Below are 24,971 nucleotides of genomic sequence, written 5' to 3'. Positions count from 1 at the left end.
AATATGAAGCCTCTTAATTTAATCAGAATAAAAGAGAATTTTGAATTTTGTGACGGTGACGCCACCCACTGGTCACTTTAATGAATCACAGAGGAGATCAAAACACACCTGAAACAACAAGAGAATAAACACTCAGCACTTCTCAAATACAGTTTACATGTTTTAAAGTTTAAAAACAACACATGATATGAGAGATTAAACTCTCAGACTGAACACTGAAACAGAAATAAACACATTTACATTTATAAGTCGACTCTTTGAAATTTTATTTTCCCCTGAAAATAGCAGGAAACATTTCCAAATACACATTACTGTTATAACATTTAATATATATATATTTCAGATGGTTATCCAGTTAAAACAATGATAATTCTTAAAGAAGTTGCAGAAGCTTATTTCACCGTACCTCCTTGAACGCACCAGCTGGAGGCCTCTACTGAGCATGCGTCAACATGCTTATTATTCAGGCTAGCTTGTAAAGTGACTCCTCCTGTTAGCTTTAATGTCCTTTATCTTTAATCTAGCTTTAATCAGACTGAGAGAGTCTGACAGGCTTCCTCTCCTCCTTTAAGAACTCTCTCTGTTCTTAAAATAAATTAATAATTCATCCGATATCAGCTCGATCAGACTGTTGTTGTGATGTTAGCCTGAGTGGTGTTAGCCTGTGATGTTAGCCTGAGATTAGCCTGTGTTGTTAGCCTGGTGTTAGCCTGAGATTAGCCTGTGATGTTAGCCTGATGTTAGCCTTGTTTTAGCCTGTGATGTTAGCCTGTGTTGTTAGCCTGTGATGTTAGCCTGTGATGTTAGCCTGTGTGATGTTAGCCTGCTGTTAGCCTGTGATGTTAGCCTGATGTTAGCCTGAGATTAGCCTGTGTTGTTAGCCTGATGGATCCATGAAGCCTCAGCTCAGATAAGAAGGTGAGTCTCATTGAACTCCTGACAGTGACTGATGTGTGACTCTGTTTGAGTTTAACTTTAAGTATTATTTAATTATTTAAATCTATTATTAAAGTTTATTAATAGTTTGTTATACGAGTACAATATGCTGCCTTCAAGTGCGCCTCGGACATTATGCTGTCTCTGATAACGGGACCTTGAACGCGACTTCCTGCAGTGTTAAAGCTGTCTCTGAACATCAGTGACTTTATACCTGAGAAAGTGATTTATTCATCTTTTAAACATTAAAATATATTTTTTATTTAAAGCCAAAGAATCAAATAAATGACAGAATAAATCAAAACAACAAATAATATTATATTAATATTATATTTTACCCTTGTCATTGTTATTCTTATTGTTATTATATTTTTTAACTATGTTAGTACATTGTTGTGTTCCCCTGTCCCGTGTTGTAAGCTGCTGTAACAAAAGAATAAAGAATATCTGATCTTATTAAAATAAGGACCAATAAAGGTGTTGAAATGTGTTGAATAAAATTATTGATGTGTGGTTGTCTCTGCAGCCGGCTGGTCTCAGGATGATAAAGTTCATACTGATGGTGAACCGGCAGGGCCAGACCAGACTGTCCAGGTACTACACACCTGTGGAGCTGAGCAGGAGGGCTCTGCTGGAGGCCGACGTGGTCCGCTGCTGCCTGAGCCGCAAGAAGGACCAGGTGACTGATCACCTGTCTGTCTGTCTGTCTGTCTGTCTGTCTGTCTGTCTGTCTGTCTGTCTGTCTGTCTGTCCGTCTGTCCGTCTGTCTGTCTGTCTGTCTGATCACCTGTCTGTCTGTCTGATCACCTGTCTGATCACCTGTCTGTCTGTCTGTCTGTCTGATCACCTGTCTGTCTGTCTGATCACCTGTCTGATCACCTGTCTGTCTGTCTGTCTGTCTGATCACCTGTCTGTCTGTCTGTCTGTCTGTCTGTCTGATCACCTGTCTGTCTGTCTGTCTGTCTGTCTGATCACCTGTCTGATCACCTGTCTGTCTGTCTGTCTGTCTGTCTGATCACCTGTCTGTCTGTCTGTCTGATCACCTGTCTGTCTGTCTGATCACCTGTCTGTCTGATCACCTGTCTGTCCGTCCATCTGTCTGTCTGTCTGTCTGTCTGTCCTCTCAGTCTAACCCATGTGGTCTTTGTTTCAGTGCTCGTTTGTGGAGTACAAAGACTTTAAGCTGGTGTACCGTCAGTACGCCGCTCTCTACATCGTGGTCGGAGTCACAGACAGCGAGGTGAGAAACACACCTGGCTCTTAAAGGGACAGTACAGCAGTTTGAGGAATGGCAGAAAAGATAAATCAGACGTGTGTTTTGTTTTGTGTCTGCAGAACGAGCTCTCCGTCTACGAGCTGGTTCATAACTTCGTGGAGGTTCTGGATAAATACTTCAGCCGGGTGGTGAGTTCAGATCAGACTCTTTAACAGCTTCAGTTTCAGAGAGGAGACATTCTGACTGTTTGTTTGTTTGTTTGTTTGTTTCCCTGCAGAGCGAGCTGGACGTATCCTTTAATCTCAGCAACAAACAGCTGCTGCACCGTGAAATATCTACTTCCTGTTTCATCCGTCAGCGTCACGACTCTTTTCTAACTTCAATAAATACTGAAGATAAATCTGAGTTTCAGTCGTAGAGGCAGAAAAACACCAGAAAGAGTTCCTGCTTTAGATTCAGATTAAAGTCCATCTGATCAGATTACAGATGTCAGATTAATCAGATCTTGAAGCCGGGTCGTTCAAGATAATCCGGTTTTAGTTTCTACCTGTTGCTAGCATCAAGGTAAAAATGATGCAGGTTGTTTTGGACCCAGAATCTGACCCGGGGCGAAAAAGGAACAAAAACCTCTGAGTGACTAAGAACAGAGCAGGACGTGTCTGATTATTACGCCCTTATAAGGAGATTCACCAATCTGTGACATCACAAGTTGAGCACATGTTGTGTCCCTTCTTACTCCTGACCTCCAACATTTAAACTTGAAATGTAAAACAGCCCGACATCGCCTCTGTAACGACCGTCGACTCATTAACGAGTCCTAGCAGACGTACTTCCTGGTTCTTGTTTCTTTGACTCCGCCCCCCTTCATCAGATCATGTTCAACCTGGACCGGGTCCACATCATCCTGGACGAGATGATCCAGAACGGGCACATCGTGGAGACCAACAAGAGCCGGATCCTCGCGCCGCTCACCGCCTTGGACAAGATGGCCGACAGCTGAGACTTAAGAGACAGACAGGAAGTGATGTCACAGACCGTTTCAGACGGGCAGAGAGACGCTGCAAAGATTCAGATTCAGTTTTTAAAAGGTGCCAAAAAACTTTCACATGGTCTCTGTCCCGTCAGAGACACGGAGCAGCTTTTTATATTTCAGGGTTTGAAGTGAGTCTGTGAAGAATCAGGAACGAGGCGTTCAATAATAAAAGAGAAAATCTGAAATAAGAACGTCTCATTCATCTTCAAATATTTAACCTTCATACAGAACGATTTATATCAACGACAGTCTGTAGGAACATGGACGTGGTCTCCGTGATGTCACCCAAAGCGCTGTTTTGAAGCCGATCATGGAGCTAGTGTGAGGTAAAGAGGCGGGGCCTGTAGCCTACAGTGTTCCCGCCTGTCAATCAAGGCAGCCACGCCCTTATATGGGCAAAACATGTAAGTTTAATATCTTCAAAAATACTGAGTAATAATGAATTTCCCGTACAGTGTGTGCTGAGAGAGAAATGAGCTCTTCAGACCTTCAACTGTAAACATGTTATTTAAAGACGGTCTCTTTGAATGGGTGTGTATGTGGTTTCCTGTGTTTCTGCAGCCAGCCTCTAGTGGACGCTCGAGGAACTGCAGTTAATAACACTCCAACATCGGCTTCATTTCTCACGGCTGGAGGTTTCTGCAACATTTCCATGATTGCTGCTTTCTAACTTCAGGTGTTAAAAAACTAACAGTCTGATATCAGCTCATATGTGTTGAAACTTAAAGGTGACATATTCTGCTCTTCTTCATCAACATATATTGGTCTAAGAGGTCCCCAAAACATGTCTTTAAAGTTTATTGCTCATAAAAACACTTTGAAATCAGATTCTGGTCTGCCTGTAAACCCCTCTTCTTCAGCCCTCCTCAGAACAGGCTGTTTTCCCTCTGACCACGCCCCCTCAGGAAGTGGGTGTGGCCTCGGCTGTCCGGCACGTTGATCTAATGTTTACATGTTGGCTGAATATACACGGCTGCTCACAGACCCGCGTTACTTCAACCCTCTGAATCTGATCCAGAATCTGATCCTGACGGAGAGGCGCCTGCAGCAGGACCTTTCTGAACCATTGGTCACAGATTTAGTGTTTCTTGTTGTTTTATTTGTCAGTATGTCGACATGTGTCTTGGTACACAGCTACCAACATGTAGCTATGTGGCTATGCTAACTAGCGCTAGCACTTATCCATGATAAATAAAAATCATCCACTAGATCTTCAAATCTGCAGACGTGGGGAGTCAAAGCGACCTTTGTGTTTATTAAGACAGCCTACAACTAGCATGCCTCCCTCCTAAGCTCCTTGTTAGCACACATGTGTGCAGGGAATGAAAAACGGAGGAGGGGTTGAGTTGTATTTTATACAGTCTATGGGCTGAACAAGCTCCGAGCTCTGACTTCCTGTTACAGACCGGATGGCGTTGTGACGTATGAAAAACACTGAAAACTGAAACGGCTGGTTTCAGCACACATTTACAGAAAGGTGGAGAAATCAGAACAGGGGCAGGATGGAGTCTTTGACTTTTCAGGGGGTTTGTAGACAGGGACACAGATTTCAGGGAGAGAACCATTAAAGAGTCCATTCTGCAGGATATGTCACCTTTAAATTTCTCTGACTTACATTTGATCTGACTCTTCTTCTTGAGTTTGAAACGGTCCACTTCAAGTAGTTTCTTCAGATCCCCGGCTCCAGTCCGCCCCCTGCTGGCTGTTTGCAGCGCTGCACTCTCTGCCCTCCTCCTCCACAGACCACAGGACGCGTCTTTACTTCATACTTTGCAAACATTTTAATGATTATTTTTTTGAAGCATACACATTTGAAAATATCTGTTTACCTCAAACTGCAACTTGAGTTAAATAAATGTTTATAATATACAAAGAAAATACAAGGAGAGCAGAGCAGAGACATTTGTTTTCTTCTCTTCACATGTGCCTCGCACGCAGCCAGTGTTTGTCTCTACAGCTTCATGGAAAAGAACACCAAATGCACTCCGACCTTTGACCTCTACAGCCGGTCTGAAACAACCCAAAAACTGTCACTCACACACACACACACACACACACACACACACACACACACACACACACACACACACACACACACACACACACACACACACACACACACACACACACACACACACAGAAACAAAAAGCAATAAAACAAAATAAAAACAAAAAGAGGAGGAAGAGAAGAAGAGGAGGAGAGGAGAGCATGATTGAGTGAAGGAGGAACTGAAAACAGAAGCTACGAGTCAAACCAGGCACTAAACTGAGAACAGACAGGAGGAGGAGGAGGAGGAAGAGGAGGAGGAGGAGGAGGAGGAGGAGGAGGAGGAACACACAGCAGCTCAGGTGAGGACGAGGACAGAGATGAAGGAGGTAAGGAGGTAAGGAGGCAGCGGTTAAGGATGTGATTTTATTCTGCAACATAAACTCCTCCTCCTCTTCGTCCTCCAGCAGGCGCTCAGTCGCTCAGTCAGTCAGTCAGTCAGCTGGCTTTTGATTGGCTGGCTGAACTGTCAATTACGCGGCGGCGGGTGGCGACACGGACTCTTGGAGCATGCTCAGTGTGGCGGGGCGGTGGCGGCGGAAGGAACAGGAGGCGGGTCAGTTGAGGTGGAAGCCTTTCTCCATGGTGGCGGCTAACAGACGCTCCCTCATGATGTCCTCAGAGGAATACTCCGGGAGCTTCAGGTAGTGGACACACGTGTTCACCGACGGGTAGCTGGAGTCTGTGGCGTCCACCTGAGAGAGAGGGGGAGGAGCCAATCAGAGTCAACCAGCAATACACGCATCATCTCTGGGTTTAAAGGGACAGACAAACTGTGTGTGAACGAGGGGAGGAGTCAGGTGTGTGTGTGTGTGGGGGAGGGAGGAGTCAGGTATATCAGGGGGAGGAGTCAGGTGTGTGTGTGTGGGGGGGGGAGGAGTCAGGTGTGTCAGACTAATGTGTGTGTGGGGGAGGAGTCAGGTGTGTGTTTGTGGGAGGAGTCAGGTGTATGTGTGGGAGGAGTCAGGTGTGTGTGTGTGTGTGTGTGAGGAGTCAGGTGTGTGTTTGTGTGTGTGTGTGTGTGTGGGAGGAGTCAGGTGTGTGTGTGTGTGTGTGTGTGTGTGGGAGGAGACAGGTGTGTGGTGTGTGTGTGTGTGAGGAGTCAGGTGTATGTGTGGGAGGAGTCAGGTGTGTGTGGGGGGGGAGGAGTCAGGTGTGTATGTGTGGGGAGGAGTCAGGTGTGTGGGGGGGAGGAGTCAGGTGTGTATGTGTGGGAGGAGTCAGGTGTGTGTGTGTGTGTGTGTGTGTGGGAGGAGTCAGGTGTGTGTGTGTGTGTTTGTGTGTGTCTGGAAGGAGTCAGGTGTGTGTGGGGGGGAGGAGTCAGGTGTGTGTGGGGGGGAGGAGTCAGGTGTGTGTGTGTGGGAGGAGTCAGGTGTGTGTGGTGGGGAGGAGTCAGGTGTGTCTGTGTGGGAGGAGTCAGATGTGTCAGACTCTTACCTTCCTGACGATGGTGAGGCGGGGGTGCAGGTTGGCGAGGCCTCCTGGCGGCAGCGTGGAGCAGCCCGTGGTGAACTGCAGGAACGCCTTCCTCTCGTCGGACGACATCCCGCAGAGAACTCTGACGAACCGCAGGAAGCCGGGGCTGTGGGGGCGGAGCCAGAGAGACCGCGTCAGACCGGGTTCACACTTTAACCCTTCACTAACAGAACACACCTGATCAGCTGACTCACCTGTCTCTGGTGTAACCAAGCTTTGGCTCTGTGTAGTTGATGATGTCATCAGCGGTCCAGGATGGTGATTGGTTCCCGCAGAGGATCATCTGGACCTCCTTATGACTGAACGAGCTCAACTTCTCCATCGGGAACACACGGTTAAAACCCTCTGAGGAGGCAAGGGAAGGAGACAAGGGAGGATGAGTGAGGAAACAATCAAAGGAGAGGAGGCAAGGGAGGGAGACAGGAGAGGATGAGAGAGGAAACAATCAAAGGAGAGGAGGCAAGGGAAGGAGACAAGGGAGGATAAGTGAGGAAACAATCAAAGGAGAGGAGGCAAGGGAAGGAGACAAGGGAGGATGAGTGAGGAAACAATCAAAGGAGAGGAGGCAAGGGAAGGAGACAGGATGAGTGAGGAAATGATGGAAGGAGAGGAGGCAAGGAATGAGGAGAGTAAATGAGGAGGGGAGGCAACAAGTAAAGAGGAGGAAACAAGGTAGGAGTGGAGGAGATAAGGAGAGATAAAGTGTGTGTGTGTGTGTGTGTGTATGTGTGTATGTGTGTGTGTGTGTGTGTGTGTGTGTGTGTGTGTGTGTGTGTGTGTGTGTTGTACCTCTGAAAGCCTCCATCTGTTTCTGGATTCCCGTGTGCATACACAAGTCAAACATCAGCTCCACGTACTCCTCTGCGTTCTCCATGGTCACCATCTACACACACACGGAGACACACACACACACACACACACCACACACACACACATGGACACACACACACACACACACACATAGACAGAGACACACACACACACACACAGAAAAAAATGACAGAATTAATTAGAAACTTCATTTTAAAAGAGTCTCCTCTACATTACAGTGTTTGTGTGTGTGTGTGTGCGTGTGCGTGTCTGTGTGTGTGTGTGTGTGTGTGTGTGTGTGTGTGTGTGTTGTTTTTACCTCGTCGTCTCCGTTTGGTTTCAGATCCACGGCTGAGAAACCGTGAACCTTTGAGGACGGACAGAACTGGAAGTTCAACCTGAAGAGAGAGAGAGAGAGAGAGAGAGATATTAAAATATAGCTAACAGGAAGTAGTGGAGGTCTGTGTGAGGCGCCCTCTAGTGGACACATTGAGAACTCATCACAGTTGATCCTGCGTCATTCACATCTACAGATTCATCTCTTCTTCTTCTTCTTCTTCTTCTCTGTTTTTGTTGGTACATTTCAGGATGTATCAGCTCCACATGTCTGAACTCTCTGATTTCAGCCGCTCCGTCTCGGTCCTTAAACGCACCACCTGGCTCTCGGAGCCCGAGGCTGTGTATGTAGGTGCGTGTGTGTGCGTGTGTGTGCGTGTGCGTGTGAGTGTGTGAGTGCTAAGTCGTACCCCAGGTCCTCGATGCTGAGCGGGGGTCCCGAGCCCAGAGGGTTCCTCAGCATCAGGTCCTGCAGTCTGGTGTTCTTCTCGTCTTCACTCAGACTCTTACTCGACAGAATCTGCCTCCTCTTCACCGACAGCTCCTTCACCTCCTTCAGGAAGCTCGCCCTGCAGACAGGAAGAGAGAGAGAGAGAGAGAGAGAGAGGAGGTGAAGGAGGATATTAAAAAGGAGGAGAGAAAGAAGGGGAGGAAGAATAAGGAAGGAAGGAAGAAATAAGGAGATGTAAAGAAGGAAGCAGCAAAGGAAAGGAGGAGGAGTGGTAAAGATGAGGGGATTTAAAAGGAGGAGAGAAAGAATAAGGGAGGAGGAGGAGAAGGCCAAGGAAAGACAGGAAAGGAAGGATCAAGGGGAGGTTAAGAAGAAGGAGACAGCAAAGGAGAGAGGAGAAATAGAAGGAGGCAGCAAAGGAGAGAGGAGGAATAGAAGGAGGCAGCAAAGGAGAGAGGAGGAATAGAAGGAGGCAGCAAAGGAGAGAGGAGGAATAGAAGGAGGCAGCAAAGGAGAGAGGAGGAATAGAAGGAGGCAGCAAAGGAGAGAGGAGGAATAGAAGGAGGCACCAAAGGAGAGAGGAGGAATAGAGGGAGGCAGCAAAGGAGAGAGGAGGAATAGAAGGAGGCAGAGGGCGCATAAAAGGGGCGGAACAAGGAAAGATAAGAAGATGAGACAGGTAGAGAGAGGGGGATGAGAGGGATGGAGGGATGGAGGGAGGAGGGAGGAGTCTGACCTGTGCGGGTTGACGAGCTGAAAGTCGTCCCAGGTCAGGATCCCGTGGTACCAGGCTGGGGGTTTAGGTTTTGGGGGGTCCATGATGAACTCGGACTTGGAGTCCTCGTCGAAGCTGCCCACGGAGTACGTCTCCTGGCTCTCCTCGGTGGACGCCTCGGACTGAACCTCGGACAGCAGCAGGAAGGGGGCGAGGTGCGGGCGCTCGGGGTCGTGGGGGGAGCCCCGGGACTGGTACAGGAGCTTGCTCATGTTGGACTTGATGTCCCCCATACAGAGCAGCTTGAAGAAGGGCTGAGAGATCGGCAGGTCCACCAGACGGTTGTCCTGGATGCACTTCGCCAAGAAGATCCCCAGGAAGTGGAAGAGCTTCGTGATGCGCTCCAGCTCCTCGCTGTCCTGAGGGAACGGGGCGGGGAACAGACCGCAGGAGCGCTGCACGTAGAACCCGGGAGGCTTCAGACCGCCGCCCAGGTCCACCTGAGACCAGAGACACAGGTTTAAGAGACCAGATTCAGGAGGGACAGCATCATCGTTAATAAAGGTTGAATTCATGTCTCACCTGTCGGGACTCGTCGTCGGGGAAGTCGTCGTCACAAAGCCAGATCCCGAGCGACGTCCTCTGAAACTCTGCCGCCACCAGAGCGTAGAACTCCAGAGTGGGACCCAGACCGGTCCCCTCCTCGCCCTGAAACTCCACCTGGAGGAAGACAGAACATGTGAGGACGACAGACACGAGTCAGGGGACTCTCTTTGGACTCGTGGAGGGGAATCCGCTCCTCACCTCCAGCACAGACTTCCTGTCGGCGTGCAGCTGCATCACAGACTCTGCCCACTCCATCATGGCCTCTCCTCGGGGGACTTTGACTCGCTCGTGTTTCAGCCGACCCACCCTGAACTCTCCGGGGTCGTCGCGCCGCACCGTGGTGGACGGCCGGGAGCGCTCCATGGTCGCCTCCCGCCGGTTCTGCAGCCACACGATCGCCCTGCAGGAGCACAGGTCAGAGGTCAGGGGTCAGAGGTCAGGGGTCAGAGGTCAGGGGTCAGAGGTCAGGGGTCAGAGGTCAGGGGTCGGGGGTCAGGGGCGTCTATCCCCGTCTGAGATCTCACTTTTCTTACAGTCTGAATATTTCAGGATCTATCAAAGTGTCTTTAAAATTGTCTCTCTTTGTGGTCTCTCAGTCTAGAGTGGATTCAGTTTTTATGGACGTGGTCTCACTAAAAACTGAGTCCTCTGACATATCGAACCCAGAACTCTCTCTCGGTCGTGGTTCTTGGGAGTTATAGTTCTGGTTCTTGGATCTATCTGAAGTCCTGGGACTCACCTGGACGCTCCGAACGCCGTGCAGGTGAAGTAGAGCTGCCGGGTCTCGAAGGGGATGAGGAAAGGACACTTGGAGGTGAGCTGCTCACACCAGTCGGGCAGAGCTCCGCTGGCCAGAGCGAGAGGCTCCTGAGAGGAAACACACACACACTTAAAACAGCTGCTGCTGACACACACACACACACACACACTGAAGCAGGTCTTCATGAGGGGCGGTCTGAGTGAGAGCTGCAGGATGTTGAAGACACTGACCTCGATCTGCTGCAGGATCTTGGTGGTGATCTTCTTGCTGGTGAACTCTTCTGGAGCGGCGTTAAACTGCAGCTCGTCGAAATCTGAAGGAGAAGAAGAAGAAGTGAGGAACGCTCCGTCTCTCTCTGCAGACATCTTTAACGATGTGACGTGTTTCCTTCGTACCCTCCTGCAGCGTGCGAGCGTTGGATGTGACATCTCCCCCGATGATGTAGAGAATCCGCAGCAGCTGGAGGACGTCCTCCACCCCGCAGGCGTTCTGGCTGCAGCCCGCCTTCGCCTGCGCCATTTCTCTGGCCATGCACAGGATCTCGCTGCTCTGATTGGCCGAGACCGAGCTGGGGCTCAGGCCGCCGGAGCGACCGCCGGAGCCGATGCTGTGTTCGCACAAGTCCTGCAAGAGGGATCAGAGGTCAGAGGTCAGGGGGGTTTACAATCAGAGGTGAGGCTGAGAACACTAGAGGACTGAGAGTTTGAGACTCAGACTGCAGGTGAGAGCGTTTCCTTTAACATCCTCAGGAACATGAACATGGTGAATTAAAGATTCATTATTAACCATGCATCATATTCTGTGTGGAGAACGTCAGCCCTCAAACCTCTGAGGGGTTTAAACTCCTCCACTCGGTCTCATGTGATCATACGTTATAGTTATAAACGCCAACAGGTCAGTTTGAAGATCTAAACATTTAAAGCTCATGCAGTGACTCTCTCCTCTCTCCTCTCTCCTCTCTCCACTCTCCTCTCTCCTCTCTCCACTCTCCTCTCTCCTCACTCCTCTCTCCTCTCTCCTCTCTCCTCTCTCCTCTCTCCTCTCTCCACTCTCCTTTCTCCTCTCTCCTCTCTCCTCACTCCTCTCTCCTCTCTCCTCTCTCCACTCTCCACTCTCCTCTCTCCTCTCTCCTCTCTCCTCTCTCCTCTCTCCACTCTCCTCTCTCCTCTCTCCTCTCTCCTCTCTCCTCTCTCCTCTCTCCTCTCTCCACTCTCCTCTCTCCTCTCTCCACTCTCCTCTCTCCTCTCTCCTCTCTCCTCTCTCCTCACCATCTTCCCGCTCTCCTTCTCCTTGTCTGCGTCCTTCAGCTCTCGGTACATTATCCTGCAGGAGGAGAGAGAGCGGCGTTAGAACACAAACATCAGGTAACATGTGAACATCACGCTCAGACGGCGGCCGTCCTCTTACGTGTACGTGGGCTCCCAGATGCGTCTCAGTTTGTCCGTCTTCACGGCGCCGCTACACGAGAGCTGCAGCAGCCGCTGGACGTAGTAGAAGATGGTGGATTTGTAGTTTGACAGAGGAAGCTCCACCTCCCGGGTCGTACCCAGACCGGCCACCTGAAGACAGGAAGTCTGACGTCAGCCTCAGATTCACCGGGGAACTATGACAGGTGTGTGTGTGTGTGTGTGTGTGTGTGTGTGTGTGTGTGTGTGTGTGTGTGTGTGTGTGTGTTGTCTTACCTTCAGTGTGAGAGCAAGGTGAGGAGACGGGGCACACTCCACCTCCTCCTGAACCTCAGAGCGAGGAGTCCCTGAAGAGAGAAGAGGAGTGATTAAAGCCGACCATCCTCGAACCTTTAACACCTTCAAACTGCGTGTGTGTGTGTGTGTGTGTGTGTGTGTGTGTGTGTGTGTGTGTGTGTGTGTGTGTGTGTGTGTGTGTTGTACCTGGCGGGGGGATCTCCAGGTCGGTGGTCTGCTGGACGTTGGTTCTTCCTGGTCGGGGGTCGAACGCGGGGACGAGAGCAGAGAACTGTCTCTTCAGCACGAAGTCGTCGTCCCACGTCCTCCTGCGGCCGCCTTTGGTCTCGTACTCCTCCTCCTCCTGCAGGACGACACACACACACACACACACACTGAGCACCTCCTCTGATATCACACACACACACACACACACACTGAGCACCTCCTCTGATATCACACACACACACACACACACACACACACACTGAGCACCTCCTCTGATATCACACACACACACACACACTGAGCACCTCCTCTGATATCACACACACACACTGAGCACCTCCTCTGATATCACACACACACACACACACTGAGCACCTCCTCTGATATCACACACACACACACACACACACTGAGCACCTCCTCTGATATCACACACACTGAGCACCTCCTCTGATATCACACACACACACACACACACTGAGCACCTCCTCTGATATCACACACACACACACACTGAGCACCTCCTCTGATATCACACACACACACACACTGAGCACCTCCTCTGATATCACACACACACACACACACACTGAGCACCTCCTCTGATATCACACACACACACACACACACACACTGAGCACCTCCTCTGATATCACACACACACACACTGAGCACCTCCTCTGATATCACACACACACACACACTGAGCACCTCCTCTGATATCACACACACACACACACACTGAGCACCTCCTCTGATATCACACACACACACACACACACTGAGCAACTCCTCTGATATCACACACACACACACTGAGCACCTCCTCTGATATCACACACACACACACACACACACACACACACACACACACACACACACACACACACACACACACACACACACACACACACACTGAGCACCTCCTCTGACCTGGGAGGTCGAGCCTTCAGTTATCAGGCCCCTCTCCTTTGGAATCATCTACCAGTCAGGGTCCGGGAGGCAGACACCCTCTCTACTTTTAAGAGTAGGCTTCAAACTTTCCTTTTTGATAAAGCTTATAGTTAGAGCTGGATCAGGCTTGGACCAGGTCTTAGTTATGCTGCTATAGGCTCAGACTGGGACTGGATCTGATCCGGTCTTGATGTTGGGTCTTTGTTAATAATAGAGCATAGAGTCCGGTCTAGAACGGCCCTGTTTGTTGGGATTTGGCACTATATAAATAGAGATTAGGATATATTACCAGGACCTCCTCGTACTCCTGGTCCTCCTGATTGTCGTCTTCGTTCTCGTCATCGTCGTCGTCTGGCTCGGGGAGGTCCTCCTCGTCGTCCAGCTCGGCCAATAGCGTGTTGGCGCGGCAGCTGTCCAGGAAATCTGCAGGAAGAGGAAACGAGGAGGCGTGATGAGCGGAGGGTGGAAGGTTAGAGAGTTAATGAGGTCAGCTGTTAGAAGGCGGAGCAGGCTGCGTGTGTGTGCGTGTGTGTGCGTGTGTGCGCGCGTGTGTGAGCACTGTGACCAACCATAGAGCGAGAACTCGGCCTCCTGGCCCGTGTCGCTCTCGCTGGACGTAGATGTCAGGCTGGTCGTCAGTGTGTTGCTTAGCAACTGGCTCACCGACAGACCCGTGGTTGCCGTGGCTACATTATTGCTGCTGGTTACTATGGAGGTTGACATGGTAACGGTGGAACTGGTGCCGGTGGTGGTGAGGTTAGGAAAGCTCTGAGCCCCCATGAGAGGAGAAGCTGCAAACACACAAACAGAGGGAGGTTAGTGAGCGGCGAGCTGCGGTCAGCTGTCAGGAAACAGCTGCTGATTGGAGCATGCAGGAAGTGGATCATGTGACCTCTCTATCATGTGACCTCACTATCATGTGACCTCACTATCATGTGACCTCAGCATCATGTGACCTCACTATCATGTGACCTCAGCATCATGTGACCTCAGCATCATGTGACCTCACTAGCATGTGACCTCAGCATCATGTGACCTCAGCATCATGTGACCTCAGCATCATGTGACCTCAGCTTCATGTGACCTCAGCTTCATGTGACCTCAGCTTCATGTGACCTCAGCTTCATGTGACCTCACTATCCTGTGACCTCACTATCCTGTGACCTCACTATCAAGTGACCTCATCTTCATGTGACCTCATTATTTATGACCTCATCTTCATGTGACCTTAGTATCATGTGGTCACAAGAAAATGAGGTCATAAATAATGAGGTCACATGATGTAGTGTAGTGTTGTGTAGTAGAGGTGTGTTGATGGTACTCACTGGCAGTGCTCATGACGTTCCTGCCCAGTGTGTTGGTGTTCAGGTATAGTGTAGTGTTGTGTAGTAGAGGTGTGTAGTTCAGGTATAGTTTAGTGTTGTGTGGTAGAGGAGTAGTAGAGGTGTGTAGTTCAGGTATAGTGTAGTGTTGTGTAGTAGAGGTGTGTAGTAGAGGTGTGTAGTTCAGGTATAGTTTAGTGTTGTGTGGTAGAGGAGTAGTAGAGTTGTGGTGTAGTGTTGTGTAGTGTTGTGTAGTTTGGTGGTGTGTAGTAGAGGTGTGTTGACGGTAATCACTGGCAGTGCTCATGACGTTCCTGCCCAGTGTGTTGGTGTTGTGCAGTGGTGTGTAGTTCAGGTATAGTGTAGTGTTGTGTAGTAGAGGTGTGTAGTAGAGGTGTGTAGTAGAGGTGTGTAGTTCAGGTGTGTAGTTCGGGTGTGTTGACGGTACTCACTGGCAGTGCTCATGACGTTCCTGCCCAGCGTGTTGGTGTTGTGCAGTGGTGTGTAGTTCAGGTATAGTGTAGTGTTGTGTAGTAGAGGTGTGTAGTAGAGGTGTGTAGTAGAGGTGTGTAGTAGAGGTGTGTAGTAGCGGTGTGTTGACGGTACTCACTGGCAGTGCTCATGACGTTCCTGCCCAGCGTGTTGGTGTTGTTGTCGCTGCTGCTGCGGCTCAGGTTCATGTTGTTGGTGGCGTTGGTGCGGGACATGTTGGGGGCCCGGCGGACGAAGGACTCCATGAGGCTGGCCTCTCGTGATGACAGGTTGGGAACGCTGGCGCTGGAGCTCATTGGAGCGCCGGCAGCCAGCAGCGAGCTGACAGACAGCCTGGCGTTGGTCGCTGAGCACAGAGGTCTCTGTGAAGGAGCGTCTTTGCTGGAGGACTCTGACACCGAGCTGACGTCAGGGGAGCTCACGCTCACCAGCCCCATGGAGATCGCCGTTGCCGGGTCTGTGCCGGCGGCCGCTGAGTCCTTGTTCCTGGGGTCGTCAGGGGCGGGCGTGTCGGCGGTTAACGTGCCAGAGCTGGACGCCGAACCAGACCCTCCCTCCACGGCAGACGACAGCACCACGATCGGCTCCTGCCCGTCTGGGCCGATCCCAACCCCCATCAGTCCTCCGAGCCCGGGGCCCTGGTCCAGCAGCAGCCCCTCGGCCCTCCTCTCCAGACGCAGACAGGAAGCCCCGGGGAGCCCCACGGAGGAGCTGAGGCTGATGTCGGAGGAGGAGGCGACGCTGCAGACGGAGCTGCTGCTGCCCTTCCTGCTGGACGAGCTGCCCCCACCCAGCGACGTCGCCCCGCCTTTATCGGGACAGTTATTTTTCACCAGGCTGCTCCACGACTGCTGCTGCGACGACGAAGAGGTGGAGGAGGACGAGGACGACGTGGTGGTGGTGGTGCCGCCGATGGCCACCGGCGTCGCAGAGGGTCCCACCGTGGAGGAGGCGGGGCCTGAAACAGTGGATGAGACAGGTTTGGGTGACGGCGCTGTGGCAGCCGACTCAGGGTCGTACCCTGGAGCAAGCTTGAGGTCAAACTTCCCTTCAGCGCCCATACGGTAAGAGTTAGAGCCGCCAGCATCCCAGGTTACATCAATCCAGCCTGGATGGACAGAGAGATAGGAGGGAGACGGACGGATGGATGTCAGAGACCCGGCAGAGAGAGAAGAGAAAGAGGAGAGAGACAAAGACAGAGAGATGGGAAGAGAGAGAGAGAGAGAGAGTGGTAGAGGGAGGTAGACAGACAGCAGAGAAGCAGCTTACAGTCAGAGCAGCTCCACACGGCTCCACACTGGACCAGATAACAAACAAACATCTGTTTCTATGGTTACAGTAAACCTCTCACTAACAGTATCGAGAGGAAGAGCTCTGATTTCTTCTTCTACAGATTAAATAATCAGAGCTCCTCACAGAGCAGCGAGAGGACCACGATGTGATCAAGTCTTTTTACTGATTTCTATTTTAAGAATAAAGAAAGGATTTATTTATGATCTGGACCTGCAGGCTGAAGGGACAGACGGACCATCAGAGGAACATGACGTCTGTTATTATTATTTAAAAATCCATAAAGAGGTCATATTTATTAAGAGGAATCAATATTTATCTTTAATCGACTCATGAAGGGAAGAATTCTGGACTGAAATATGAGCCTTTAAATTTTCAATCCCACACTTTCAATTCTCTAAACTTTATCACTTACTACTTGATAATTAAACACATTTAATTAATATTTTATTTTTCATTTTTTGTATTTATTTCTTATTTTGTTTTGTAAATATGTCTTTTTGTTTGTTTCTGAAAGTATTCCTCCTGTCTGTGATATTCTTCCTTCACTGTATCAGTAATGACTGAAGGTCCCGGGGTAAACATAAACAGCTTCTGATTCTTAAATCTCTCTTTTCCTCTAAGAACCTTCAGTGATAATTCTTCATGTCTCTGTTTTATTATAATTAAGATATTAATGTCAGTGAGCATCAGACCGGGTCCAGGTGGAGCGATGAGAGAGAAAATATGAACACAGTCACAGAAAATGACAATCAAAGCAAAAGTAGAAAATATTTCAAAGCCACAAAGAAAGAAACCAAAACTGAGGAACAACAACAATCCTGAGATCAATTAAGGTTTCAATCAACGAGAGCTGCTGCTGCACGATCAACCACAGAGAACACCTGAGGAGGAGGAGGAAGAGGAGGAGGAGGAGGAAGAGGAAGAGGAGGAGGAAGAGGAGGAGGAAGAGGAGGAGGGAAGAGAAGGAAGAGGAGGGAAGAGAAGGAAGAGTAGGAGGGAAGAGGAGGAAGAGGAGGAGGAGGAGGGAAGAGGAGGAAGAGGAGGAGGGAAGAGGAGGAAGAGGAGGAGGGAAGAGGAGGAGGAGGAGGAGGAAGAGGAGGAAAGAGGAGGAGGAGGAGGAGGAAGAGGGGAGGGAAGAGGAAGAGGAAGAGGAGGAGGAAGAGGAATGAGGGAAGAGGAGGAGGAGGAGGAGGAGGAGGACGGGAAAGAGGAGGAAGAGGGAAGAGGAGGACGGGAGGAGGAGGAGGAGGAAGAGGAGGAGGAGGAGGAGGAAGAGGAGGAGGAAGAGGAAGAGGAAGAGGAAAGAGGAGGAGAGGAGGAGGAGGAGGGAACAGGAGGAAGAGGAAGAGGAGGCCGAGGAGGAGGAGGAGGAGGAAGAGGAGGAGGAGGAGGAAGAGGAGGAGGAAGAGGAGGAGGAGGAGGAGGAGGAGGAAGAGGAGGAGGAAGAGGAGGAAGAGGAGGGGAGGGAGGTAGGAGGAAGAGGAGGAGGTGAGGAGGAGGAAGAGGAGGAGGAGGAGGAAGAGGCGGAGGAAGAGGAGGAAGAGGAGGAAGAGGAGGAAGAGGAGGAGGAAGAGGAGGAGGAGGGGGAGGAAGAGGAGGAGGAGAACAGGGAAGAGGAAGAGGAGGGGGAGGAGGAGAACAGGGAAGAGGAAGAGGAGGAGGAGGAGGAAGCGGAGGAAGACGACAAGAGAGGAGAGGGGGGGAAGAGGAGAGGAGGAGAGGAAAGGAGGAGGGAGAAAAGAAGGAGGAGGAGGAAGAGGAGGGGGAGAGAGAAAGGACGAGGAGGAAGAGGAGGAGAACAGAGAGGAGGAGGAGGAGAGGAAGAGGAGAGGATGAGGAGAGAGGAGGAAGAGGAAGAGGAAGAGGAGGAGGCGGAGGAAGAAAAAGATGGGTAGGAGGAGCACAGAGAAGCAGCAGTAGCAGGTTTGGGGAAGTGGATCCGGATCAGGACCTTCATTAAGATCTGATCCTCAGGCTGTCCAGGTTTGCTGCTGGGATGCTAACATGCTAACCACCACGCTCAGGTGTCAAATGTCGTATCTTGTGACCTCAGGTTGTTTAGCATGGATCACTACTCAGACTCTGCCTGGGTACCAACCTTACATGGACAGAAGTTTGTCTGAGTCTGAAATGTGCTTTAAAAGATGTTCTATCTTTCCTTCGCTCCCTCTCCCTCCCTCTCCCTCCCTCTCTCTCCCTCTCTCCCTCTCTCTGAGGTGGACTCAGCCTCAGGTGTTAACCTCTCTACCTGTTCAGAGGTGTTGCAGTAAATATCATCGTTCTGAACCCAGAGATCTCTCTCACACAGACTGCTCGTCTCACAGAGGTCAAAGGTCAGGTTCAGGTGAGTTCAGGTAGGAAAGGGTTAAAGCAGACGTGACCCTGCAGAGTCTGGATCCTGTATCAGGGAGTAAGAGGGTTAAAAACATGGAGGGTGGCTGTGGGAGGATGTTTGAATCAGCAGGTCGTGAACTCGTGAAGCTCGGATGTTACGTTTCATCAGAATCAGAAACAAAGATCTTAAAAACATGGAGCGTTCTCTCCTCGGTTCCTGCGTTAGAGTTCAGAGATTAAATCCACCTGAGGAGCTCTGGACCTGAATGACCCCCCTCTCATGAACATCTCTGACCTGCTGACACAAACACCTGACCCTGAGGGTGGAGCAGGAAGCAGGGACCTGTGGAGCCAAACGTCAGACACAGAGGATGATAAAACAGATCCGTGAGTCCAGGATCCTGTGGAGGAAACACAGGGTTATGGTTTCAGTCTTACCGTTATGAGCCTCTCCGGTGACCGTCCCCTCTCCGGCTGGGTTGCCGTCCTGGTCTCGCCACTTCCAGTCGATGCCGCGGACGACCCGCGCCCCGGGGACGATGTACTTCATCACCTGGGAGCGGAACAGGCGGCGCTGACGGCGAAGGTTGGCCTCTGCCTCCTTCACAGCTTTACCTGAGGAGCGAAGAGGAGGAGAGAGTTTGTTATTGTTGAGGATCCACTGCAGTCAACATCTCAAACCGTTCTGAAACAGAGGAATAGAAAGCAGCGTGCAGGCGTACCCAGCTGGTCCTCGCAGACGGCGGTGACGGTGCCGTAAAGCTCGAGTCCAGACAGAGACAGGTAGTGCGTCTGCCCGCTGGCGTTCTTCCCCATCTGTTTGATCCGGATGTGTCTCCAGCCCTGCTTCTCCTCTTTGGACGGGTCCAGAGGCCACGTGGCCGTAGACCTGACCCATGAAGAAAACATGCAGAGTGAGCACGACATATTTCACACACTCACTCCCCTGAAGCGGTCTCTAATGATCGATGATTGATCGGTTCATGAGCAGAGTGTGGAAGGTTTACCCGGGTTCATTCAGGCTGCAGTCGTCTACATGCGTGTAGAGGGTCGTCCAGTTCTGACCGTCCTTTGACACCTGGAACACCCAGTTCCTCAGAGCAGAGCGACCGTAACCCCTGCAGGAGGAGGAGGAAGAGGAAGAGGAAGAGGAAGAGATGTTGTCATGTAACAGAGTATTTGTAAGTGTCTCGGGTGCAGGTGTGTGTGTTCTATCACCTGAAGCGTTTTTTGACCGGAGGAACTTTACCCCTGAACTACGTGCGTTTGGACGGTGGACCCAGGGTCTACTTTAGTTCAGGGGTAGATAATCTCCCCCTAAAAAGCCCTGCTAGGGGGGTAGTACTTTTCAAAGGTCCGGGACTTTCAGGGGGGCGGGGCCTGCAATGCTGAACGTGTCTGATTGGTAGATTAACCTCAGTGTTTTTATTCTGCCCTCCGTCGACAATAACATCGCACACATCTGTGATTCACTTTTTTTTCAGATGTTTTTGGTCAAAAAAAAATGTCCCAAATTTTCCAATTTTTTTTTTCCAAATTTTGACACAAAAAAAAAAATTATCAAATTTTTATCAAATTCGGCACACAAAAAAATTATCAAATTTTTTTTGTCAAAATTTTTTCTTTTTTTTTGTCAAACTTTTTTCCAAAAAATATTTTTCAAAAAAAAACAAAAAAAAAAATTTTCTGTCAATTTTTTTTTGTCAAACTTTTTTCCCAAAAATATTTTCAAAAAAAAAATTCTGGTCAAATTTTTTTTTTGTAAAATGTTTTTAGTTAAAAAAAATTTTTGGTCAAATTTTTTTTTGCTACATTTTTTTTTTCAAATTTTTCCAAAAACCATTCAGTCATTGTTTTTTCCATCTGAGATGAATGGCATTTGTCTTTGTGTTACTGCCCTCTACTGGTCTGGTGGTGTAGTGCATTTACTTTTTTTCCTCCATACGTCTCTGGCCTGATTTACACAATCTACCCGGGACTTCAGCCCACGGTTCAAACGCAGACAACAATGGGGGACCAGGAACCTTTTAGTTCAGGGGGAAGTAGTTCTAGGGAACTCTTGGTCCAAACGCACCTTCAGACTCCACAGGTATCATGTTTTATAGAGGTGACCTCACATATGCGTTTGTTTTCTTACCTGGCGTGTCTGAGTGTGTACGCGGAGGGAATGACCCAGAGGCCGAGGTCGACGGCGAACCAGGCGTTCTTGTCGTCGTTGGTGTGACAGTTGAGGGCGGAGCTGTCCCGACTCAGGATGTCCTCCAACCGTCCGTAGGGAAGGTTCCGCCCCTCTGATGACGTCACCACCACCAGGCCGTAAGCAGCGGGGTTCACCCCACTCGTAGGCAGTCCTAAGGGGGGGGGGGCACAGGGGGGCACAGGTGATTCTTACTCATTTCACCTGCCTCAGTTCCTTTAAATAAAGATGAGGAGTCTGCATGTCGTGGTTCTTACTTGGCGTTGGTTCCGACCCAGTAGATGATCCCGTTCTCGTCGAAGTCGTGTTGGTGTCTGAAGGTGAAGGTCTGTCCTTCCTCAGCTTCCTCACGAAGACGAAGGACGAGCGCTCAAAGTCGTACCATGCTTCGCCACCTGGAGGACGATAGAAGAAGATGAGGAAGGTAAGACCCTTGATACCGGGTTCACCCGTCTGTTGGATCTATATACGGCCTTTTTGGGGGACACGAGGAGCCACATGGGAGGCTAGACCAGACTTTAAAAGGAGGTCCTAAGTATCGTCTCCTGAGGGGAAACTGTGGCGGTGCATCAGCTGCTGCCTATACGTCTACCCGCCTCTATTTAGCGACAGACAGAGGAGTCATGAGCAGACAGCGCCCTCTGCTGGTTCAAAAAGGGTAACTAGTATTCATTCTTCATCTCCCTGATCTGAATCATCCTCTAAGTGTGTTGTTTTTTATCCCTCTCTCCTGAGGTTCTGTTACATCCAGAGTAATCTGTGTCTCCTCACCATCTTCAGCAGGTACTGCTCCAGAGACCTCCACGGTGGCGAGCGGCTCCATCTTCAGCATGCGACCCGTCCTGTCGATCAGAGCCGTCTCACCCGGCGGCTCGCTCCAGACGGAACCGCAACCTCCTCGTCAAGATCTGATAAACATAAACACACACACACGTTACAGAGTCCTCTCTGAGTGGACCTGCACAGATGAACGGACTCACGGTGACCACAGTGAGGACTCACCTGCAGGGTTGGTATGAGGAGCCTGGAGTGTCGTACAGGGTGCAGAGGTCGACGTTCTATGGACTCCAGGACAGCTATCAGTTTACGGATTTAAGGCAACCAGGCTGGTCAGGCTCTGAAACACAAAGACGAGAGGAGTGAGAGGAGGAGGGGAGGGAGAGGGAGGAGGGGGAGGAGAGTGAGGGAGAGGAGTAGAGGAGGAGAGGAGAGGAGGAGGGGAGGAGAGAGGAGACAGGAGGAGAGGAGGGAGAGGAGGAGGGGAGGAGAGGAAGAGGCGGAGGGGAGAGGAGAGGAGGAGAGGAGGGAGGGGAAGGAAGAGGAGGAACACCAAAAGGCTTTTTTTTTTTTGGGGGGCTTTCCTCTCATGCCTTTCCTTCAGGGTGGTTACCTTTTCATCCGTCTTCTATTTCTCGCTGAAAGGCCGCCTCTTAAAGACAGGTTGATCCTCTCCATTAAAGGCTTACAATCATTTTCAGGTCCAGGTCCATGCTCTGCACAAACACAAGAAGACATCATTTAATCAGAGGAGTGTTTTCGAACGGGAAGAGAGAGAGAGAGAGGACTGTGAGGAACGTACATTGGTTGAGGACGGTGAACGCGCCTGGACCAGGCCGCTGCTGCACATCTCATACGGCGAGATGGTGTCTCATCCTTCAGAACCACGATCAGGTTCTCCAGAGCGGTCTTATCAGGTCCCTCCATGTGTTCTCTCCTTCACTACACTGAAAACAAAGACAGAGATGTCAGACCTCAGAGAGGACAAGGTATAAGAGTGTGTGTGTGTTGTGTGCTGGTGTGTGTCAGTGTGTACCTGTCTGTTGGTGTGCAGCTCCCAGGAGGACTCCAGTGAGTGGAGATGTTCCTCAGCGTGACCACCCACGCCCTCTGGGCATGCTCTCCACGGCTTGAAGTGGTCGTCGTAAAGCTCCCTCGCCATGCTCTTCACCTTCTGCTTCGTCTCTCCAGCTTGGAACTTCAGCTTCCTGCCCATCTTCCCCCGTCCAGCCCGTCACGAACTCTGAGCCTGAAACAACACAAACGGACAGAGGCGGCGTCAGCGAGACGAGGCGGCGTTTGGACGGTTTCGGTGTTAAAACAGAAAGCGTGCATGCAGCGACGTGCGGTGATTTAAGCTGTAAGTGTTTAGACTTTTTACATTTTTGGTGAGTAATGTTGCTGTGTTGTGTAACAGATTCAGGAGAAGCTGTGGAAACAACACCCAGAGAGGTCTCTGCAGTGAACGAGTGTGTGGTTCCTCTGTTGGACTCGAAGACGAAGCGGGCAGGTCCTCCCTTCAGGATGGTGGCCTGCTGCCGTCTGAGTTGTGGATGGCGATCTCTCCGTCCTTCAGGCAGGTCAGAGACCCACGTTCCCACCGTCAGCTTGGTGGGACCCACGCTGGTACCAGGATGGGATGGCTGGCCCGGTGACGGGTTTCACTTGACTCTGGCGCGCTGCAGCTTCTCCAGGAATCGCTGCGAGACTCTGAACGCCACGAAGGGAAGAGGAATGGAGATGTTCAGACAGAGTGACACAGGAAACCACAGATCGATGAGAGAGACTTTGATGAGTGTGTGTTTTCGTACCGGAGCTGTCGGACCCTCCCTCGGGACTCCCGCTGGAGTACATGGTGGCCAGCTTCCCGTCCAGGATGAACCTGAACCAGCCGTTAGAGCCGTTAGAGAGCTCCAGAGCAGCAGCGTCGGACCAGATGTAGAGACAGTCCCTCCCTCTGATGATGGACCAGTCCTTCCAGTGATAAGGCTTCCCCTGCTGGATCTCCCTGGCGTCCTCCTGAACCTCCTCCTCCTGCAAAGAGACCAGACAGGGACTCAGGTCTAGGACTGTCCTCTTAGCAACACATGAAATAACCGACTGAAACATGAGCTACCTTCTCAGGTTTGGCTTCATCCTCGTTCTCGTCGTCTGACGCCGGTCCGGCCAGAGTGGAGACCTTGTTGATGACTCCGAGTCGAGCCAGCTGGTCCAGGAAAACGTCTCCACCTTTATCCACCAGGTCTCTGATGATCTGCAGAGCCAGCAGGTGACCGTCGTCATCGTCCTGAGAGACAGAGACACAGAGAGGAGAGGGTGTCATCTCTACCGTCACGAGTACAGACACTTAAGGTTCTAGACAAACGACCAAGGACATTCCACCACTGTGCTATTTTAAAGAAATACAACCTCCTAAGTTAGGAAAACATGGTAATGCACATAAATGCACGTCTCCTTTACAAAATCACACATGGCATGGCTCCCCCACCACTTAGAGATTTTGTTAGCATGAGAACTAATCCTCATCACACTACGAGAGGTGTCACAAGAGGGGACTGTGTTATTCCACTTAGAAACAGTGCTTTTAGTCAATCAGCCTTCTCCATCAGAGCCTCACGAGACTGGAACAACATACCAACCTCTATCAGAGAGCTCAACACATACCGCTCATTTAGTTTGCATTTAAAGCAGCGGCTCATAAGAAACAACATCTGTCAGCACTAAACACATCTCCCCCCGCTGCTGCTGCTGCTGCTGCTGCCACCTTGTGTCGGCCCTCTGTGGATCTGTCCTGTGTTTTTAAAACTTCCTGTTGCTTGTGTTGTCTATTCGTTGTGCTCACCTGTCGCTCAGTCTATATGTTGCCTCATTTGATCTGCATGCAGCTGTTAATGATTGGTAGTCACTGCTTAATGCAAATATGTACAGCACTGTTAACTGTTGTCCTGTTGTGTCTGCATGTCTTCTTTAACATGTCCTCATTGCTGCTTCCTGGTTGTCTTGCTCCATGTATTTGATGTCCATGGACACTTTCTCAAAGACGGTCATATCATGTCCTGATGGAGCTTTTAGTCATTTTTAATCATATGGTGCTATTTCTACTTTTCTTTTCTTCTCCTTTTTGTTTGTTTGTTTGTTTGTTTGTGTTTTGGTTTCTCCTCTACCTTCTTACTTTGATTTTATTTGACACTGTGTTATCTTTGTTTACTCTTCATCTTCTTAGGGAGCCTTTTTAACATCTGGGAAGGGACTACGGATGTAAACTAGCCTTTTGGCTAACTCTGGCATATTTACAGAAGTGGTCAT

At 50.2% G+C, this 24,971-nt stretch overlaps 2 protein-coding genes across 2 annotated transcripts in view; one reads left to right on the top strand and one right to left on the bottom strand.

Moving 5' to 3' along the window:
* Positions 1-421: 421 nt before the first annotated feature.
* On the top strand, positions 422-3,373 carry ap4s1 (adaptor related protein complex 4 subunit sigma 1). Its single transcript, XM_034675004.1, has 6 exons — positions 422-918; positions 1,463-1,615; positions 2,090-2,176; positions 2,272-2,340; positions 2,430-2,441; positions 3,024-3,373. Exons 2-6 carry the CDS (start codon positions 1,478-1,480, stop codon positions 3,150-3,152), a joined length of 435 nt encoding a protein of 144 aa, XP_034530895.1. The 5' UTR covers positions 422-918; positions 1,463-1,477; the 3' UTR covers positions 3,153-3,373.
* Positions 3,374-4,951: 1,578 nt separating this feature from the next.
* The window catches only part of hectd1 (HECT domain containing 1), a 24,911-nt gene continuing 4,891 nt past the window's right edge, over positions 4,952-24,971 (bottom strand). The window contains 43 exon segments of the mRNA XM_034674325.1: positions 4,952-5,927; positions 6,670-6,814; positions 6,903-7,053; positions 7,498-7,591; positions 7,838-7,916; positions 8,265-8,423; positions 9,042-9,520; positions 9,603-9,740; positions 9,825-10,026; positions 10,366-10,493; positions 10,617-10,699; positions 10,782-11,010; positions 11,655-11,709; positions 11,794-11,945; positions 12,069-12,139; positions 12,276-12,432; positions 13,540-13,673; positions 13,820-14,041; positions 15,183-16,172; positions 19,130-19,306; positions 19,414-19,580; positions 19,699-19,809; positions 20,829-21,025; positions 21,027-21,042; positions 21,146-21,227; positions 21,230-21,273; positions 21,649-21,686; positions 21,688-21,756; positions 21,758-21,796; positions 21,878-21,928; positions 21,930-22,005; positions 22,279-22,360; positions 22,363-22,381; positions 22,468-22,535; positions 22,538-22,579; positions 22,582-22,612; positions 22,702-22,887; positions 22,889-22,914; positions 23,110-23,202; positions 23,205-23,253; positions 23,255-23,373; positions 23,477-23,699; positions 23,782-23,952. Of these exon segments, the coding sequence (XP_034530216.1) occupies positions 5,790-5,927; positions 6,670-6,814; positions 6,903-7,053; positions 7,498-7,591; positions 7,838-7,916; positions 8,265-8,423; positions 9,042-9,520; positions 9,603-9,740; positions 9,825-10,026; positions 10,366-10,493; positions 10,617-10,699; positions 10,782-11,010; positions 11,655-11,709; positions 11,794-11,945; positions 12,069-12,139; positions 12,276-12,432; positions 13,540-13,673; positions 13,820-14,041; positions 15,183-16,172; positions 19,130-19,306; positions 19,414-19,580; positions 19,699-19,809; positions 20,829-21,025; positions 21,027-21,042; positions 21,146-21,227; positions 21,230-21,273; positions 21,649-21,686; positions 21,688-21,756; positions 21,758-21,796; positions 21,878-21,928; positions 21,930-22,005; positions 22,279-22,360; positions 22,363-22,381; positions 22,468-22,535; positions 22,538-22,579; positions 22,582-22,612; positions 22,702-22,887; positions 22,889-22,914; positions 23,110-23,202; positions 23,205-23,253; positions 23,255-23,373; positions 23,477-23,699; positions 23,782-23,952 (5,982 nt within the window). The 3' untranslated portion in view covers positions 4,952-5,789.

The sequence above is a fragment of the Notolabrus celidotus genome, chromosome 22, assembly GCF_009762535.1.
Source record: "Notolabrus celidotus isolate fNotCel1 chromosome 22, fNotCel1.pri, whole genome shotgun sequence".
NCBI lineage: Eukaryota > Metazoa > Chordata > Actinopteri > Labriformes > Labridae > Notolabrus > Notolabrus celidotus.
The sequence above is the reverse complement of the archived record's forward strand: the minus strand, read 5'-3'. Positions and strand labels throughout refer to the sequence as shown.

What these genes read in the sequence shown, in the direction of transcription:
- ap4s1 (XM_034675004.1), top strand. Translation starts at nt 1,478, where the DNA reads ATGATAAAGTTCATACTGATGGTGAACCGGCAGGGCCAGACCAGACTG. An exon ending in TGAGCCGCAAGAAGGACCAG is followed by an intron (nt 1,616 to 2,089) that starts GTGACTGATCAC and finishes TCTTTGTTTCAG; the next exon opens with TGCTCGTTTGTGGAGTACAA. An exon ending in TCGGAGTCACAGACAGCGAG is followed by an intron (nt 2,177 to 2,271) that starts GTGAGAAACACA and finishes TTGTGTCTGCAG; the next exon opens with AACGAGCTCTCCGTCTACGA.